The 17,637-nt window shown below is 51.5% G+C and overlaps 1 protein-coding gene and 1 long non-coding RNA gene across 6 annotated transcripts in view; one reads left to right on the plus strand and one right to left on the minus strand.

Annotated features, from left to right (window-relative positions):
• ADGRD1 (adhesion G protein-coupled receptor D1) overlaps positions 1 to 17,637 on the plus strand; it is a 161,018-nt gene that overhangs the window by 37,658 nt on the left and 105,723 nt on the right. For all 5 annotated transcript variants that reach the window (XR_015549832.1, XM_087423472.1, XM_087423473.1 and 2 more), the window contains 5 exons: positions 921 to 980; positions 3,475 to 3,592; positions 4,609 to 4,719; positions 5,460 to 5,535; positions 15,003 to 15,144. Coding sequence is in view for 4 of the 5 variants with exons in the window: in XM_087423472.1 (XP_087279598.1) it covers positions 921 to 980; positions 3,475 to 3,592; positions 4,609 to 4,719; positions 5,460 to 5,535; positions 15,003 to 15,144 (507 nt within the window). In the remaining variant the exon portion in view is untranslated. The remainder of the gene's footprint in view (positions 1 to 920; positions 981 to 3,474; positions 3,593 to 4,608; positions 4,720 to 5,459; positions 5,536 to 15,002; positions 15,145 to 17,637) is intronic.
• Positions 3,689 to 6,156, minus strand: LOC147912493 (uncharacterized). The gene is made up of 3 exons (XR_015549833.1): positions 6,077 to 6,156; positions 4,845 to 4,962; positions 3,689 to 4,513 (listed from the first exon to the last, which is right to left on the minus strand). It is a non-coding gene; the product is annotated as an uncharacterized LOC147912493 (long non-coding RNA).

The following is a 17,637-nucleotide window of genomic DNA, read 5'->3' on the forward strand; positions in this document are numbered from 1 at the left end:
GGAACACATACCCACCTAAGGGGCAGCTGCTGTTCAGCTTTGATCAATGGTGGCCATGTGGGAATGTGGGCTAGGGGTTGTCCAAGCTTTCACTTCTTTCAAAAGAAGCAGGAAAATTACATATTTTCATTTAAATCTCCCAATTTGAAATTTTTTGTTTGTTTTTTTGTGAGGAAGATCAGCCCTTAGCTAACATCCATGCTGATCCTCCTCTTTTTGCTGAGGAAGACTGGTCCTGAGCTAAGATCCGTGCCGATCTTCCTCCACTTTATATGGGATGCCGCCACAGCATGGCCTGACAAGTGGTGCTTCAGTGCCCGCCCGGGATCCAAACCCGGGCCGCCAGCAGCGGAGCACGCGCACTTAACCACTACACCATGGGGCCAGCCCCAATTTGAAAATTTTAGAAGCTAGTTTCATTTTTTTAGAACAATAATAGTGAGCCAAACCAAACATGGTTTTAAGGAGATTTGACCAAGGGACCTGGAGTAAGTTCCGCTTTAATGAGAGGTAATTTCCAATTAAAACAAGTGGTTTATGTCACCTTGGCTTCTCATCCCAAGAGAAGCATATTCAGAAGGTCACGATTTCTTCATTCATTCACTCATTCACTCAACAGGCATTTACTGAGGGCCTATTATATCTCCCAGGCACTGTGCGTAGGGCTTCTGCTGAAACTAAGCTGTGTTCATTCTGACATCTAAACGCTTATCCCTGACTAAAGGGTTGTCACAGGGAGCAAATAAGATAACATTGATTAAAGGGCTTTGTAAAATGTAACCCGATACACTAATGTGAGCTATTTTTGTTTACTGCTATATGTAAAACTCAGCCGTTGATAAAGATGGGGAAAATCGAAGGTCTTAAGGTTTTGAGGCTTAAGGATCCATGCTAAGCAGTGTCATTTTCTTTGCCTTTAGACCTTCTTAAAATCCGTGGGAGAGGTTCTTCAACTGCCCAGTTGGACTAGTGTGTCAGAGGTAAGAAGAAAAGAACATATTGATCTTCAAAATGTATGTACCTTGGGAACCATTTTGTCTTCCTGGAAGTGGCATAAATATGTCAGAGAAATGACGCATCTCTCAGTCCTGTAATCTGGGATGATGGAGCTCATTTTGACTGAGTGTACGGCTGGCTTGAAATGCCTTGTCTTCTGTAAGATTCAAGAGTTATGTGAGCGTCGGTAACACGTCGCTGTCCTCAGCACTGAGCCGGGAGATGGGTGGATTTCTTTATGAGGAATGGACACCTCCTTGGCCTTTATTTATCATTTTAATAGTACATTTTTTCCCATCACATTGTTCTTAAATGGTAATAAAAAACATGTATAAGGTTTAAAGATAACTAAATAAGCGAAAAAGTAGAACACGTGACAATATGTACTTCATGATTATAAGTGTAAAAAACAAAAAAACTTCTCTTTTTCTCTGAACTCCAAATAATTAGAAAGGAGAGTGGAATAATTTTTCTTTTTAAAACTAACTTTATTGATTTTACTTATTTAAAAAATAAAACAAACAAATATGTTGTGAAGTTAGAAAATCATAAAATATATATAAAATAAAAATCACCTGAAATCCTAAGATTGAGAGATAATGACTGTTAACACTCTTGTATATATTCCTTACAATCTAGTTTTCAATTCACTTATATGCGTATATAGTCTACAAATATACTGCTTATCTGATTTAACCTGTTTTTCCTCAGTTATGTCAAGAACTCCTCCAATGGTGTGACGTATTCCTCCACAGAGCCGTGTTAGTCAGCACAGGCCAGGTGGTGCGGCAGTAGCAAGTAGACCCCTGCATCTCAGGGCTCAGCACAGGAGAAATATCCTTCTCACTCACGCGAAGTTCAGTGGGTCAGAGGAGCCCCTGCTCAACCCGGTGTCTCTGGGATCTTGGCTCTGTCCATTTTCTGATGCTGCCATCTCGAGAGGCGACTTCCAAGGTTGCCGACAGGGATGGAGAAGGGCAAGGAGGCTCTTAATTGCTGTAATTTCAAAGTGTTCATTCTCCTGAACGCTTATAATGTTTAAAAAATTTGCCAGTTGGAGGCAGAAAGGACATCTCATTCTCTTGTTATTAATGAGATTGCTCTAAGGTTTACATTTGATGAACTTCTTATTTGAACAGTTTCAAATGGAATGAGATTCAAATGGAATCTCTTAACATTGGCAAAGGGAGGAAAAAAGTGTCATGAATTTAAGATTGATATAATCTTACCCAGCAACAAATTCCTTTTTAAAAGGCACACCCTCCAGAGTTCATGATTCCAGGGGGATGTGAGTGCCGGGCTACAGCCTGGGAGTCCCCTGGAGGGCGGCCAGTGGAGGACCTGAGCAGACGTATTTTCTGCACCATTTTAAATTAACTGTTTCTGAATGCTCTGCCACAAAATTAGGATAATCATGAAACGATTCAGACTTAGGCAGGCCCTAGTATGCATTCAAGAGAAGGTATGAATCAGCCACTGCCCAACAGAACTGCACGCCAGAAACACAGGTTTTCAGGAGCTTAACTGTGCTGGGTGACTGAAATCAGGGCATAGGCCTGAAAGAAAATGTCTGAAATTGGCCTCAGTTTTCTATTTCCAGCTCATTAGGTTCTCATGGAGTGTGTGCTTGTGAGAGGATGTGAGGACCCTTAGCTGCAGACAGATGCTTTTTCAGGAAGGGGGAAAGGGCAGAAGGGGGGTGACGGCAGAGGTGAACAGCCACTCTGCTCCTGGGGACTGAGAGAGGACCTCTCCTGGAGGTGTGTGTGACGATGAGGGACAGTCAGTCCCATCTGAGCTGGCTGCAGAGATACAGGCTGACCAGGAGGGACCTCTGCCTTCTTGGGGGCAGTGTCCACAGGGATCCTCTCTGCCTTGGGGACTCAGAATGAGTGAAGTCGGCCCTCGGAGGGGAGGGACATGCCAGGCAAGTCAAGGAGGCCAGAGATGCCTTGTGGTGCTGGCACCTCGGAAGCATCCTGCCCCTTCCCGGGAAATAGGATGGAACTGCTGGTGTCCCCATCCCGAGGGGACTTGGGGCGGTTAGCCCCCTGCTCGTGAAACAGAAGGGGGCGGGGTGGCGGACAGGTCAGAGACTTGCCGAGGTCCCAGAGTGGAACTGCTAACTCTCTGTCACCCTGTGTCTGAGCATAGACACCTTGGAACTGATGGCCTGGGTGACTTGGGTTGACCTTGGCTGGAGTCCACCTTCCGAGAGCTCGCTGGGCACCTCAGTGGTCACCTCCATGTCTGTGAAATGGGGTAGTGGTGTGACTCTCTCTCCTGCTCCTTCTCATCGGGTGGGTGTGAGGACAGAGCCTCTCCTGCGATGACTCCCAGCGGACCCTGGTGTCCTTCCTTTGGAGGGATGCTGACAGAGCGAGTGTGAAGCTGGATTTTGTGTGTTTGATGCATCGTCTCGAGCGATTGCTGAGCAGGCTGGATTTTCATGGCTCCTTCATGTTGTGTTGTTTCCAGGACAGCGCTGTGGTGCTGGGCTTGATTGGAACTGTCGACACCGTCATGGGCCACATATCTTCCAACCTGCATGCCAGCGAGCCCCAGGTCACCATCATAGGCTCTTCCTCCACGGCAGGTAGCTCGGCAGCGTCGCTTGGGGGGTGTGCGCCAGCCGTGCAGGCAGCAGAGGCAGGAGGCCGGGGAGCACAGCCATTTGTTGGATTTTGCTCCACTCCGGCCCTGCGTTCTCTCGCGACACACAAATCAACGTGGTGCCTCACACACCGTTAGCTCAGATAAACCTGTCTGTTTTCCTAAACTGTGTTGCTTTATGCAAAATTACATTTGGGAGGAAGACAGAGTTAGAATCAGGGCGGATGTGTTCAGCCATGATGTGTACAGAGGTCCATGTGAGCATTTGATGGCAACTTGGGGGCCAATTCATCTTGTGCAACCAACGTTTCAGTTCAGAACAGGAGTCGAGAAGCAGCAGCTCCTTCAAGTGTCTGTGGGGTGAAAGGTGCAAAACCAGGTTTCTTAGAGTTAGCTGGAGGCTTGGCCCACATCGCTTCCGAGATGACTGTCATACAGTCTCGTACAGGCAGACATCACGGCCCTTCGCTTTCAGAAGTCTGGATCTAGGAGCACTGTAATACTCCTGCTTTACCACAAGGGCCAGACTCTGGAAAATCAGCTTCAGCTGACCCACAGACGTTAGTTTTAGTGGGGTCCCCGTGCCGTGACGCATTCTCCTGGTGTCTAGAAGACTAGTGTTAGGTGTTTCATTTTCCTGTGTCTCTTGGGGTCCCCGGGGCTTGGAGAGGCAGCCCCCCTCGGCACACGGGGTCACCGCACGATTGAACGCAGGCAGGCAGTAACTGAGGCATTGAGGGCTGAGGGCTGCTGTCAGGGAAGGAGGGTCACCTCAGGCCGAGAGTCCCCACTGTGTGTGGCCGGATGGACGTGAGACCCGCGTGGTTGCAGTTCCTTCCCTGGACTCTTGTTTTTTCAGGTCCTTGTTTTCCGAAGGTAATTACAGTCTCCAGGGGAGCTTGTTCTGTTAGAAAAAGCCAAAGCAGATGGGGTTTTACAGCCCGAATTCCTGGGCCATGCAGTTTACTGACGAGCTTCCTCTCTCTGGCTTGCTCTCAGAGTTCTCGGTGGCCAAACTCCTGCCCAAGACCATGAATTCCTCCCACTACCGCTTCCCGGCCCAGGGGCAGAGCTACATTGAGATTCCGCATGAGGCTTTCCGCAGCCCAGGTGAGTGCAGCTGCAGACCCGGCAGCCCAGGACCCTCTGGCTGGGGAGGGAGGGACTCACGGCTCCTTCTCAGGAGCCCTCGGCCAGCGGCTGCCCAGCTGAGGTGCTGCCCACCGGCCCCTTACCTGTTCCTGTGGGAGCGGCTCTGGGCCAGGTTTCTGTCCTCGGGAACACGGTGCATCATCGGATGTTCACTCATAATGCTGATTCCAAGCCCACTCCAGCCTACTCAACTGGATCAGCCTGGGAATAGGCATTTTAGACAGGCCCTCCGGGTGATTCTGGTTCACCACGAAGGACATGGTGTGTCGCCCCCAAGTCTGCACAGCTCCTCATTAGCCAAATATGAATAGATGTGGCCATCTCCCCTCCCACCCCAGGGTGGCCTCAGGTCAGGGGGTTTGTCTGCTGAGGGGCCCCAGGTTCTACTCCCTTGCAGTTTGAAGTCAAGTTTTGTAACGAATGAGCAGCCAAGGGGACCCCGATTACTCTCTCTGACTCCAGGAGCACCACCAGAGGCCCAGGTGGCTCTGGCTATTTTTGCCGCAGTGACTGTCACCCTGGTCCCTTGAAAAGTGAATGTGCCCCGAGTGCCCCTCACTTTCTTCTCCCCTGAGGAGCTGCCCCCAGTGCTCGGGTGTGAGGGTCTGCACTGCGCACTGCCGGGCTGGGGGCCTTGGGTTTCTCCTGCTTGTCACTGGGCATGTTGACAGGCGCCCCCGACCCTCTGCTTTCCCCAGGCTGGACCATCATCGTGGGCCTTCTCTACCACAGAATGCACTATTACTTGAACAACATCCCACCAGCCAATACCAAGTGAGTCTCTCGGGGTCACACAGCATGGAGTGGGAGTGGGCGTGTATGTGCTTGTTTGCTGGGGGGCTGACCACTGTGACGCCCCCACCTCCCCGCCATCATAGCCATATGCAACATCGTATTGGGGAACTTGCCATGCCAACACCTGGTGCTTCGCTATTAGAGCAAGGAGCTGCCACCGCCCCTTGAAGACACGCAGGAACTCCTACACTGCGGGCTCAGTGAGCCCCAGGGACAGGCTGATAGTGCAGTGGTCAGGAGCACAGGCTGGGTGACTGTCTCAACCCGGCCTGGAAGTAACTGTGTGACCTGGGACAAGTGACTTAACCACTCTGAGCCTCAGTTTCCACTTCTGTACAATGGGAAGACAGCAACACATGCCTACATTAGTCAGGACTGAGTTGGATACATCAGTTTAAGCAGAAGGCCAGGGGACTAAGGGCTCATGAGACTTAGAAGGGCAGGAGTATGTTGGCTTCAGGCACAACTGGACCCAGGCACCCAGAGGATGCCATCTAGGCCTGGTCTCTCTGTCTCCTACCTCTGCTCTTCTCTGTGATGGCTCATGTCCAGGCAGGCCTCTCCATACAGGCATGGCTGGCTCTGGTAGCTTCAGGCCCACGTGGGTTTGGATCCTAACATCTCAGAAGGAGAGCAATCCTTTTTCCTGAATGCACCCGTGAAAAGCCAGGGAGAGCTGCGATTGGCCCGCTTGGGTCATGTGCCCATCCTGGCCCCCCAATCATGGTGGCCAGAGGATCCTGCTCTCTCATTGGACAGGTCTGCTCACATGACATCCTGTGGAAAACCAGGGAGGGCTGTGATTGGCCCGCTTGGGTCATGTGCCCATCCTGGCCCCCCAATCGTGGTGGCCAGAGGATGCTGCTCTCTCATTGGCCAAGTGTGCCCACATGTGGGAACCAACGAGGTTGTTTCCTGTGGAAAACCCATCCTGGCCCCTAGTCATGGTGGTCAGAGGATCCTGCTGTCTCCTTGGCCAGGTCTGCTCATAGGATCCCCTCATACTTAGGGGTGGGTCAGCCCTACTCAGACCACAGGGAGGGGCTGGTTCCCCCAAGGAGAGGTTAGAGGAGGCAGAGATGTCATGGGAGGGCTCCACTCCTCCTCTTTCCTGGGGTCCCTGGCAGGGGGCAGGGAGGCAGAGCCAAGGCCCTGCAGAGGAAGTGCCAACAGGTGTGGGCCCGAGGGATGTGTCTCTGCAGTTAGAGTTTGAGGGTGAAGCCGTGTCTGACGGCAGCATATCTGCCCCCACTGGGGCTTTGCGGAGGGCAGCAGGAGGCTCTTGTCCATCTCTGTTCCCTGGCGGCTGGCACAGTGCCTGGCCCAGAGCAGGGGCTCGGAAAAGGTGCCTGGAGAGCGCAGCATCTCAGAAGGAGCCACACAGCACCTCCACCAGGGCCTTGAGGAGGCTCCGCTTCCCTCCCCTGCTGGGACTGAGCCTGGGAAAGCCGCTGGTATGAGGAAGGGCGTTCCTGCAAGTTCTGCAAGGAACTGCGGGGGTGAGTTCCAGATGCTGGCCCTGCAGCTGGGGCTTAGATTCATCCGTGATGGAAAGCAGGCAGCAGCATCTACTGCCTACAGATAGACGATAAATACCTTCTGATAGTGCAAATACCTGAGCCCTGATATCATGTGTTTCTCAGATGGCGCTCCTCTCCCGTCGCCGGGATGGCGGGGAACAGCTCCTGGTCCTAGACCTTTGGGGGGAGGGTGGAGCAGGGAAGAAGGCGGCGGTGGTACTGCTGTAGACCTGCAGGGAGAGCCGTCTTCTGGGTCCGCGTGCCCTGGGGAAGGCTGTGCTCGGACAAGTTCCCTGGTAACTACGGAAGGGGGGGCTTGTCGCTCTTTGTGCGGGAGTTCCAGAATTCTTCAGAGAAATCGTCAGAGGAAAATGAGATCTCTTTTCCTCTGAAAGATGCCTTCTCAACTATTTGGGGAAACTTTCTCCAAACCTGGGATTATGAATGAAAAATGGACCCATCCTTGGCCCTTCTGTGTTTATTCATAGCTCTCACTGCTGAAGATTCAGACTGAAATGGATTTTTCAGTGAAATACTTGAAATGTGTATTTATGAGGTGTAGCTGAGCCCTTCTGTGGGCCAGGGGTCAGAACGAGCAAGAGAATGGGGTTTGTACTACTATCTGCAGCTCCCCTTCCCCCTGAAAAAGAAAAGGCAGAGCTGCTGGTTACAGAGTCGGCACATGCACACGTTTCAGAGGATAATTCTTGGTGACCAAGTCGAATCAGGACTCAAGCCAGGTGGCAGCAAACGTTTTCATAAAGGGCCAGATAGTAAATATTTTCAGCTTAACAGGCCGTGATGTCTCTGTCACAACTACTTCCAGTCTGCTCTGGAAGCGTGCGAGCAGCCCCTGACAATATGTACAGGAATGGGAGTGGCTGTGTGCCAGTAAAACTTTATTTACAAAACCAGGCGGCTGACCAGGCCTCTACTTGCACAGCCCTGCTCCGCCCGCTTGGTGTCAGCGCTAGCAGCGGGCGGGGGAGAGGCCGCATGGGCCCTGCTTCGGGGAGTCCAAGGCCGCGCTGGAAGCCTGGCAGATGGGGCTCCGGTCCCTCTGTCCCAAGGGCTTCGGCCTTCCCCTCCCCTCCGCCGTCCTCACTGCCCAGGTGTCCACAGAGAGGACTCAGAAGCCTCAGGACCCAGTCACCCTGCTTGGCTCCCCCTTCTCCTGCAGATGGGGGGCTCTGCGACCGCATGGGCAGAAGTGCCCCCCTCACAGCTCCCTACCTGTTCACCTTAACACCCAGTGACCTGTGAACTCTGTCAGCAGCCAATTTCAGTGCTCAGTTGTTTTCCTGAAGTCAAAACAGTTATTTTGCAATGATGAGGACATATTTTTCGTGTTGAATTTTCAGCTCAGGTGAAGTTCTCAAGTCAGCACTTAATGCAAAGGTGTCTTGTTGTCAACATTAACCTTGAAAAAAATCACCCACCCAGCTCATCAAGTACAGGCCCCGTATTTGTCGTGTTCACTTCTGCAGTGTAGACTAGGTCAGAGGAGGGCACGGGGTGGGCTGTACCAACAGTGCTGTGGTTAGCAGCACAGATTTGTGTGCCTGACTCCTGGCTCCCTTCTCCCGGTGGGCGCCCTTATCAGCTGTGTGAACCTGGCAAATGCCCGGTGGTCTCTGTGCCTGTGTTCTCGCCTCTAGAACAGGGGTGATGGCAGTACTGATTTCTGAGGGCGGCTGTGAGCACTGAGTGAGTTAATTGTTAAATCAAGCTTGGTGCCCTTGAAAGTCACATGTGAGTGCTTGCTTTTATCACTTCATAACATGATTGGATGTTCTCGCTGGTCTGCCTGTAAGATAATTATCAAATTCCACGCATGATTAGAAATAGATTAGTAGAATCACATGGGCGGGGTTCCCACTTGCCTTTACAGCCGACTTCCTTCCGTTTGAGTATCATGTACTGTAATCTTCGCACATCCTTGGTTCTTTGTGAGAGTGAAAGGACGCAGGAGAATCGTAATGTCCTTTACATCGCCCTGTGGGGGTGGAATCAGCATATGAATTTAATGCACGAAGAGGAGGGTGAGGGCTGGGTGAGCTCTCCATCTCCACGCCAAGCCCCGGGGAGACTGCTCCAGGGGCCCGAGTGATGACTGCCCGGGGGCGCCTCTGACTGGCCACAGGTCCTGGGGGATTAGCCTGTCCCTGCTAGGCTGCCTGGATGTGCTGCCTTCGAGTCTCGCTCTCTCTGGCCCCGTAACGATGGGGACTGTTCGGCTCTTATGGATGCTCACACTGTGCCAGGTGAGCAACTGGGGCAGCTGATTCCTTACCATGGGGCCGGGGTCGGAGTGGGCAGGGACAGTAGAGTCGCCTGCTCCCACTCCTCCTCCATAGACGGGTCCAGGCCCAGAGAAGGGACGGGGCTGCAAGGCCGCCGGCTGGCAGAGGCGGGGCTGTGACTCAGGTCTCTGGGTTTCAGCGTCTCGTTGACCGACTATCACGTGCTTCAGAAGGCTAAGTTCCCGGAGGTTTTGACTTGGCTTAAATGTCTGCACTTGTCATTCTTTATGGAGTAATGCCAGCCAATCGAGGCAGGAGGAAGGACAGTCAGAAAGTCACCATCTGCAGCTCTCATGTGGTCATGATTCGGGCAAAATCATCAGCGGACGTTAGCACCACAGGGTGAGGCATAGTCGGGGAAGGGTTATTCAGAGTTATTCATGCCGCCCCAAGGGTACTTGTTAATTACATGTGAGACAGGTACCCAAGCGTGGAGACAGGTGTCAGGTGGCACTTCAACCAACTGGTCACCCTCGACATCGTCAGCCGTGGACACATCGATGTCCTGTGTCGCCGATGTGGAGCAGGGGGAACAGTTAACACAGCCTGAGGGGTCATCCTGCCCCAGACCATGGCCTGAGGCTCCTTGTGAGCAAACAGTCACACAAATCTAAAGGCAGGCACGTTCTGGAAAACTTCGGTTTGGACCACTGAATGTCCACGCCAGGAAAGAAAAAGGAGCAGGGAAAGTTCCAAACGAGAGGAGACTGAGGAAATGTGGCGGGATCTTTCCCTTGGTCAGAAAGGAGCAGAGCTCTGAGGGACACGGTGGGGACAGTGGGACATCTGACTGTTAAATTCCTGAGCGCGACGAGTGCACGATGGCCATGTAGGCGGCAGTGTTTGTTTTCAGAAGGTACCTGTTAGTTAGGGGAAGATTGTCAGGATATACTTTCTAACTGTTCAGCAAAAAAGAAAGAGTGTGTGTGTATGTGTGTGTGTGTGTGTGTGTATAGAGTGTGAGTTTGCTGGGTAAAGCGAATGTGCCAAGATGGAAGGAGCTGGGAAACAGGTGAAGAGTGTAAGTGTGTTCACTGTAGTGCGTGTAGCAGATTTTCTGTCGGCTGGACTGTTTCACGAGACACAGTGAAAAGCACGGGTCCCAGCTCAGAGAGGGAGTGTCTTTCTTGCAGTTTCCTCTGGAAGGTCCTTGCTGCAGCACTTGATGCAGAGGACTCAGCTCTCTGAGCAGCGGGAGAGCCCATGGAAGTCGCCTTCCTTATCCTGGTGGATGTTCTGTCTGAATCCACCCGAGGCTGCGCGTCTCACTAGAGAATTCTATCAAGTCGCTCCAAGATCACCCTCATGGATGTCGTGATATGAAGCATCTCTCACAAGATTCCGAGTTTCCTTTGCGTGGTGTTCCAGGGTGCCGTGGACCCTCGCCTCTGACAGTCAGCGAGCGCGCCGCTCTCTGACAGACGGATGAGGATAGACCCCAGGGTTCAGCAGGAAGCTGTGGTCCGGTGGGAACTAGTTACAAAAGCAGCTCATTCACTAGGGAATATTTTCTTCTTTGATTTTTTTACTTGCCTACACAGCTTGGTTACCCGTGGGGACTTCATTGTACTCTACACAGTCTCTTCACACTGCCCCTTGTCCTGGTCCACGTGTGCTGACTTCTGCTGCCCGAGCGCCAGAGCTCAGCTCACATGTGCCGGGAAGTCCCAGTGTTTCCCTTGCAGATTTCAGGCCCCCCCGGTCTACCCCTCAGAGTCCTGTCGTCTGAAATCCTCTCTGTGTTTGACTGCAGGAGGGGATGACCAGCAGGGTGGTCTAGGCTCAGATGTGTTGAGATATGTGAAGATCGCCAAGCTTGACCTCGGCTCGTACCAGTCAGGTCCCCCAGGGGCCGGGTGGGTGATTTGGGGAAGTGTAATTAATCGAGGGGCTGTTGGCAAAGGTGTGGTCAGAGTGTGGGACAGTCAATCCCAAGTGGTAGACAGCCCAGTCTCCAAGTGTTACTGCTCCAGAGATAACAGATTTTTAAAAATCAGATCTGGGTCAGATTTATGAAAACAAAGTGAAACCCTTATTAACATTTAGGTATCAGAGAGATTGAATGAAATCATTAAAAAAAACCCCTTTTTATTATGAAAAATTTAAAGTTCTGTAAAAACAGGGAGATGGTCATCCCCCGGTTACAGCAGTTACTAACCGATGGCCGTCTGTGCTTTGTCCGTACATCCTGCTCCCTCGCCCGGGCCCCTCCGGTTATTTTGAGGCAAATCTCTGACAGCAAATAGTAGTTTAATCTGTAAATATTTAGTCTCTATTTTTAAAAGATAAAGACTCTTAAGAAATATAGAGTAACTACATGCCATTATCAGACCTGAAAAATAAACTGTGATTTCTTAGTCCATCTGATAGCTTGTGATTGTTGACTTGGGTGGGTTGTGCTGAGGCTGTGGGCCACTCCCGGCCAGAGACCCTGGCCTGGCACCAGGCGCCCTCTCTGCGGGGCCAACCCAGCCAGAAGTCAGGGCCTCACTTGTCTGCGCGGGACAAGTCTGAGTCACTGGAGACCATCAGTGTAAACCTGCCCGTATTTGGGAAATTGCTCTCTTTCAGAGTAAAAATGCCCCTAAGGAGGCCACGTAGTCCGTTGGCCTCGTCTTGATTTGGTGAGTCTGGTGGCAGTTCCCACTGAAATGCAGTGATTACCGAACCACGTCTGGTCGAATCCACGGGTTCCTGGTGTGGAATCCAGGAATCCACTCTGGCCTTGCTTTAGTCTGTGGATAGAAAGTTCTCCTTTAATTTTTTCCATATGTTTTCCTTATGACTTTGATCTAAGTCATCATTGTCTGCCTGTGAGTAGATTCATTCAGTCATTCATTCATCCATCCAACACACATTTATTGAGCCCCTCTCATGCGTCAGGCGTGGTTCTAGGAGCTGGGAGAGCAGAGAACAAAATGGAGAATCCAGGCCTGAGAGGGCTTACATTCCAGTGGGAGACGATGGCCAATAGGACCACTGTTAGAGGGAAAGGAGGAGGGAGTGACAAATGATGCTGACATTTAGGGTCTTATGCTCAGGGATCCGATTTTTTATGCTGGCTAATGTGATAGTCCTGATTTTTGCTAGAAAAATTATTTCTGTTTGGTGGCATGCATACACGATGAGTTCATGGAGCCCTGCAGAGGGAAATGTGACCCCGAGGTATTGGGACACCTGACACGGGTGAGAGTGGGTCTGGGCGGACATTGGGCTGAGCTAAGGAACCTCCTCACTCCCTGGAGTCTCTGGAATTGCTCTGCTGGTCGAGGTGGGCCAGGCCACTGGGGACCAGGCCTCTCTGTCTTGGACCTGATTTGGTCCCCGGTGACATCGAGCTGATGTTCACTCTCTATTGCAGTGGCCAAACCCCACGCATCCTCAGTGGGGTGACATCACCCCATGGGTGAAGATTGGTTTTGGGGGCAAAGAGTCTGAGATAGTACAATGGTTTGTGGCTCTGCAAAGAGGCACAGAACACAAGCAGATATACTGTATCTCTGCAGTATGGAAATTTCATGGGGGGCGTTGGTTAGGATAAAAATGTCTAAAAAGACTCTTTAGGGGGATATCATGAAAAAATGGTTGAGAAACGCTGAGTGATACTTTCTTTTCAGGGTTTTCTTTTCTTTTTAATTTGTGTGTCTTATTCCACGTGTGTCTTCTAGCTTTTGGTTTGGATCAACGAAATTTTCATTTAGAAGAATACTCAGAATAATCAGACTTAATGTGGTTAAAGGAGGCTTTCTGAGTTTACAGTGGCTCCTCGGGATTTCAACCTGGATGACACTCGCAGGCCTGAGAAATCAGTGACTGTTTTGCTGCAGCCCCAGGTACTGGGTGATGTTCTGTAGGAAATACCCTCTCGCTCCAATGAAGGCGCGGTTAGGGTATTATTTCTTTATGGTGTTAGGTTTGTAGACATTTCATATCTACCGTTCCAGGAATATTTCTGAGTGCTTCTGGGGGCCTACTTTTTTTCAGGGACACGTGTAAGGGGACTTTGTGCAGAGGCGTGGTGACAGGCTGCGTGGGCCCCATTGGCTCTTCCCCAGGACAGCATCACTGAATACAGTGTTAGAGTCTAGCGATTAGGTAAAACTAGTTGAGGGAGGAAGAGGATGGTGCACCCAGCTCCCAGAGACCTGTTAGATGCTATGAAGACGATTCTATGGGCATCCACACATGTAAGACGCAGAATCCTCCGTCAGGCTTTGGGGAATGAAGAGGAGGCACACGAGGTCCGGATTAGGCAAGAAACAAGCAGATGACTGGGTGACCTGAGTGGGGGCCAGATGACTCATGTCTCAGGCATTCTAGTGTCGCGTCCAAAATTCAGATTCATGCGGCAGACACTTGCTGGTGACCTTCTGCACGCCAGGCAGGGCTAGGGTTAGGGTGAGGCACGCAGGCGTCTAGGACACAGAATTCAGAGAGGCGCTCATTCCTGGAGTCATTCGAATGCCACATGTGCCAGATCCATGTGAGCACCTCCTCAGATCCTGCACCCCAGGTTCCTTGCTTGCCTCACCCAAGTCCTGGCCCTGAATATCATTTCAACCTCGTAACTCCACGAGACAAGTACCATATATGTCAGTTAGGATATTTTTGATTGAGTTGCAAGTGATAGAAAACCCAGCTTGTGCTGTTTTAAGCAAAAGGGGAGTTTATTGGGTCACGTACGCTGAAAGGTGCGTGGCCACACTGGCTTCAGGAGCAGCTTGATCCAGCATCCAGTTGATGTCACTTGGATCCATCCCAGGTCTTCCTTGGGGTGGGCTCCCTTCTTGGTCTGTCTCTCCCCTCATGATTGTAAGCGGCTGCCAGGACCTCATCCTTCAGGGCTGACATGTAGCAGAGAGAAGTGAGAATCTGTGACCCAGCATTTTCCATCTGAATCTTATTGCATCTCGTTGGATTTTGCTGGATCCTGTGCTTGCTTCTGAACAATCACTGTGGCCTGGGAATGCCGTGCATGATTGATTCAGGCCTGGATCGCAGGGTTTACTCCTGAGCCGAGGATGGAGTCAACAACAAAGCACATGAGCCGGGAGTGCGGAAGGTAGTGGTCGCCTAGAGGGAAACTGAGGGGACTTTATCAGGAGAAGAGTGAACGGATACTGGGCGGGAAGACAACAAGTGTCCACCACACTGCTCTTCATCACACCATTTTATAGTTAGGGAGGTGAAAGCTCAGACAGGGTAAGTCACTTGCCTGAGGCCACACAGCAGAGTAAGTGGAATTGCTGAGATTCAAACCCCTTGTTTTGACCTTCCTGTTCTTCCCACTCCCTGGGCTGTCTCCCACTTCTTCTACGGGATCATAAACTCTGTGAGGTCGAGGGCCCCGTCTCCCCTGTGGCACTGGCATCAAACCTTAAAGAGAGCAGGCACTGAACGACAGAATTCACGCTGCAGAGTCAGAACACGGCGTAGGAGGCCTCATCTCCAGGTGCCCGCGCCAAGCCTCAGAGAACAGCGGGTGCTGGGTGATAGAAACCACAATTCCATCCAACAAAGAGTCCAGTCGCAAAAATCTCAGGCTTACATTAAATTCTAAACCCGGGTTCTAGCGGCCTGCCCCCTTTTTCCGTTTTGTAGTAATTTTTCACTTCTTTCCAAGGATTGCTGAGGCGGCGAATTACCAAGACTGCCTGCTGTCGGCCACCAGCTTCCTCATCTCCCTGGAGGTGTCCCCGCCGCCCGCGCTCTCCCGGAACCTGTCGGGCTCCCCGCTGGTCACCGTCCGTCTCAGGCACAAGCTGGTGAGTCCCGGCGAGTTCTCCGTGTTTCTGTCCTTTGATGTGGTTTCGCACGGAGGGGGATCTGTTGTCTGTATATGAATCTCAGACGGCGTTGGTGCTGCCCAAGTTGGCTTTTTCTCTCCCGAGAGTTCCTTCTCTGGGGATTATTTCTGGTGGCTCTCAGGATTGGTCTCATGGTGTGGACGTTGTGTAAAAAGGCCCTGGAGACTGGAGGGGGCTCCCAGAGGTGCGTGTGCAGGGCCCGTGGGTATTTCTGATTTACAGTAAATGTTCTTTGTGGAGGAGGGGCATAAATCGGCCGGTTTTTGTTTATCTTGATAACAGCCGTTATTGAGATGAAGAACTTTGTTCTCTCTGAGAAACACTGTAGAGCCCAGAATGGACCATTTTTTCACTTTTGTTCTGAGTGATGACTGTTGATCCTGCCACATCGTGGCTGTGGCTCCCGAGCGCTCACTGTGTCTGTGTCAGCAGAAGGAATGACGAGGGTATGGGGACACAGATGTGCTACGCCCTTTGAAGAAGTGCGGCTTTTCCTGTGCCAGGATTATGGCCTGAGATATGGTGTTCCTTCAGCACCTGAGGGTTGTGATTTTTCAAGGAATTTATTAAAGAACTGGAGATATTTTTGGTCGTTTGAAGTCATGCTAAACACATTCCCTCCAGGATTTCCATTCCGTCCTGCTCTATCCCGTTCCAGCAACATTGACTGAAGGCCCACCGTGTGCTGGCCCCGTGTTCGGAGCCTCTCTTATGGTCCACGTGTAATTGTCTCTTCATCCCCTCCTCAGAGCAGACGTGGAGGCGCGTCAGGACATCCTTAGTCTCCCTGCAGCCCCTGGCTCCCCTGCCCACACCCCTCCGTCCCCACACGTTCGAGCCCCTTCTTGGTTCCCTGAGAACCCAATGGGCTACCCACATCTTTGGCCGTGTCCACATTCTCTGTGCCCCCAGGCAGCTCCACGGACCACTTTCACCCTTCCCTCTCACTGGTCTCTCACCGGCCCTCTCGTCATTCCCTCCTTTCTTGGGGAAAGATGTTTTCCTCCTCTTTTTCAGAGCTAACCTTTCTTCAAGAACTTTCCTTCCCCTCTGCCTCCCTCGGGCCCTGAGCTCTCTGTGGGTTCCATCCCTCCCTCTCCACCAATCCTTTCCATCTGCCTGCAAACAGTTCCCACCTGAGAATGCCCCCATCACCCTCTCTTTCTCTCTCTTTTTGAAAATCACAAAACATTAAAAAATTTTTTTTAATTGTCGTAAAATATACATAACATAAAATTTACCATGCTAACCATTTTTAAGTGTACAGTTCAGTGGCATCAGGTACATTGACGTTGTTGTACAGCCATCACCGCCATCCATCTCCAGAACTATTTTCATCTTATAAAACTGAAACTCTGCCCCTGTTAAACACCCACCCCCCCTCCCCTCCCAGCCCCTGGTGCCCACCTTCTACTTTCTCTCTCTTTGGATTTGACTCCTCTAGGGACTTCCTATGAGTGGAATCATAGAGCGTTTGTCTTTTTGTGACTGGCTGATTTCACTTGGCATCGTGTCCTCAAGGCTCATCTATGTTGTAGTGTGTGTGTCAGAATTTCCTCCTTTTTAAGGCTAAATAATATTCCATTTTCATATCCATCAAGTATATGTTTTCTGTGTGGACCACATCTTGTTCATCCACCCGTCTATCGATGGACACTTGGGGGCTCCCACCTTTTGGCTCTCGTGAGTAACGCTGCCGTGAACATGGGTGTGCAGATATCTCTTCAAGACCTGCTTTCAGTCCTTTTGGGTGTGTACCCAGAAGTGGCATGGCTGGGTCACAGGTTCTAGGGGTCTGCAGTGTGAGACTGTGCCTCTGCGCTCTTTGAACTACTGAAAATCGATTTTCAAACCGCAAAACTGTTCTCAAGTGTCCAGAGACCTCGGCTTCCCCAGGCCAGGGCCCCTCCCTTTTCGATCTCCCTTGTCTTTGATGCGTGGACAGCATCAGACCCCGTTGACGCCCGTGCGCCCCACAGGGCCTGTCCCCACCCCACAGGACACGTCTCTCCCCAGCCCACCACCGTCCCTGACGGCCCCGTGTCCACTGCATCCCCACACCAGGTATTCCTTGAGCTCCTCTGCATGGATGTTTACTTCTCTAAATTCGTGGAAATGCCGTGATTTCAGCCACCACCTCCATACAGGTGTCACTGGTGACCACAGCCACGTCTTCCCCTTGGCCTCCACCCTGAGCTCCTGTTTCCAGGCTCCAGATGCCCAGCGTGGGCACGTCCCCCACGCCTGCTCTTCCTCTGTGCCCTGTCTTCCTCCCCTCTGGAGCCTTGGTGCCATCCTGGGTTCCTGGTCTTTGCGCTCTTTGCAGGACCAGCTGTGACCTTACTTTCAGAGTGTTCCTCGCACGTGCCGCCTCCCTCAATCCCTCCCCTGCTGCAGAGGCTTCTTGCTAATCTGGTTCTGCCAGGGCTAGAAGCTTCCTGCCTGTTCTCC

This window comes from Ceratotherium simum, chromosome 35 (assembly GCF_057802395.1).
Source record: "Ceratotherium simum simum isolate JZ-2026a chromosome 35, ASM5780239v1, whole genome shotgun sequence".
Classification (NCBI taxonomy): domain Eukaryota; kingdom Metazoa; phylum Chordata; class Mammalia; order Perissodactyla; family Rhinocerotidae; genus Ceratotherium; species Ceratotherium simum.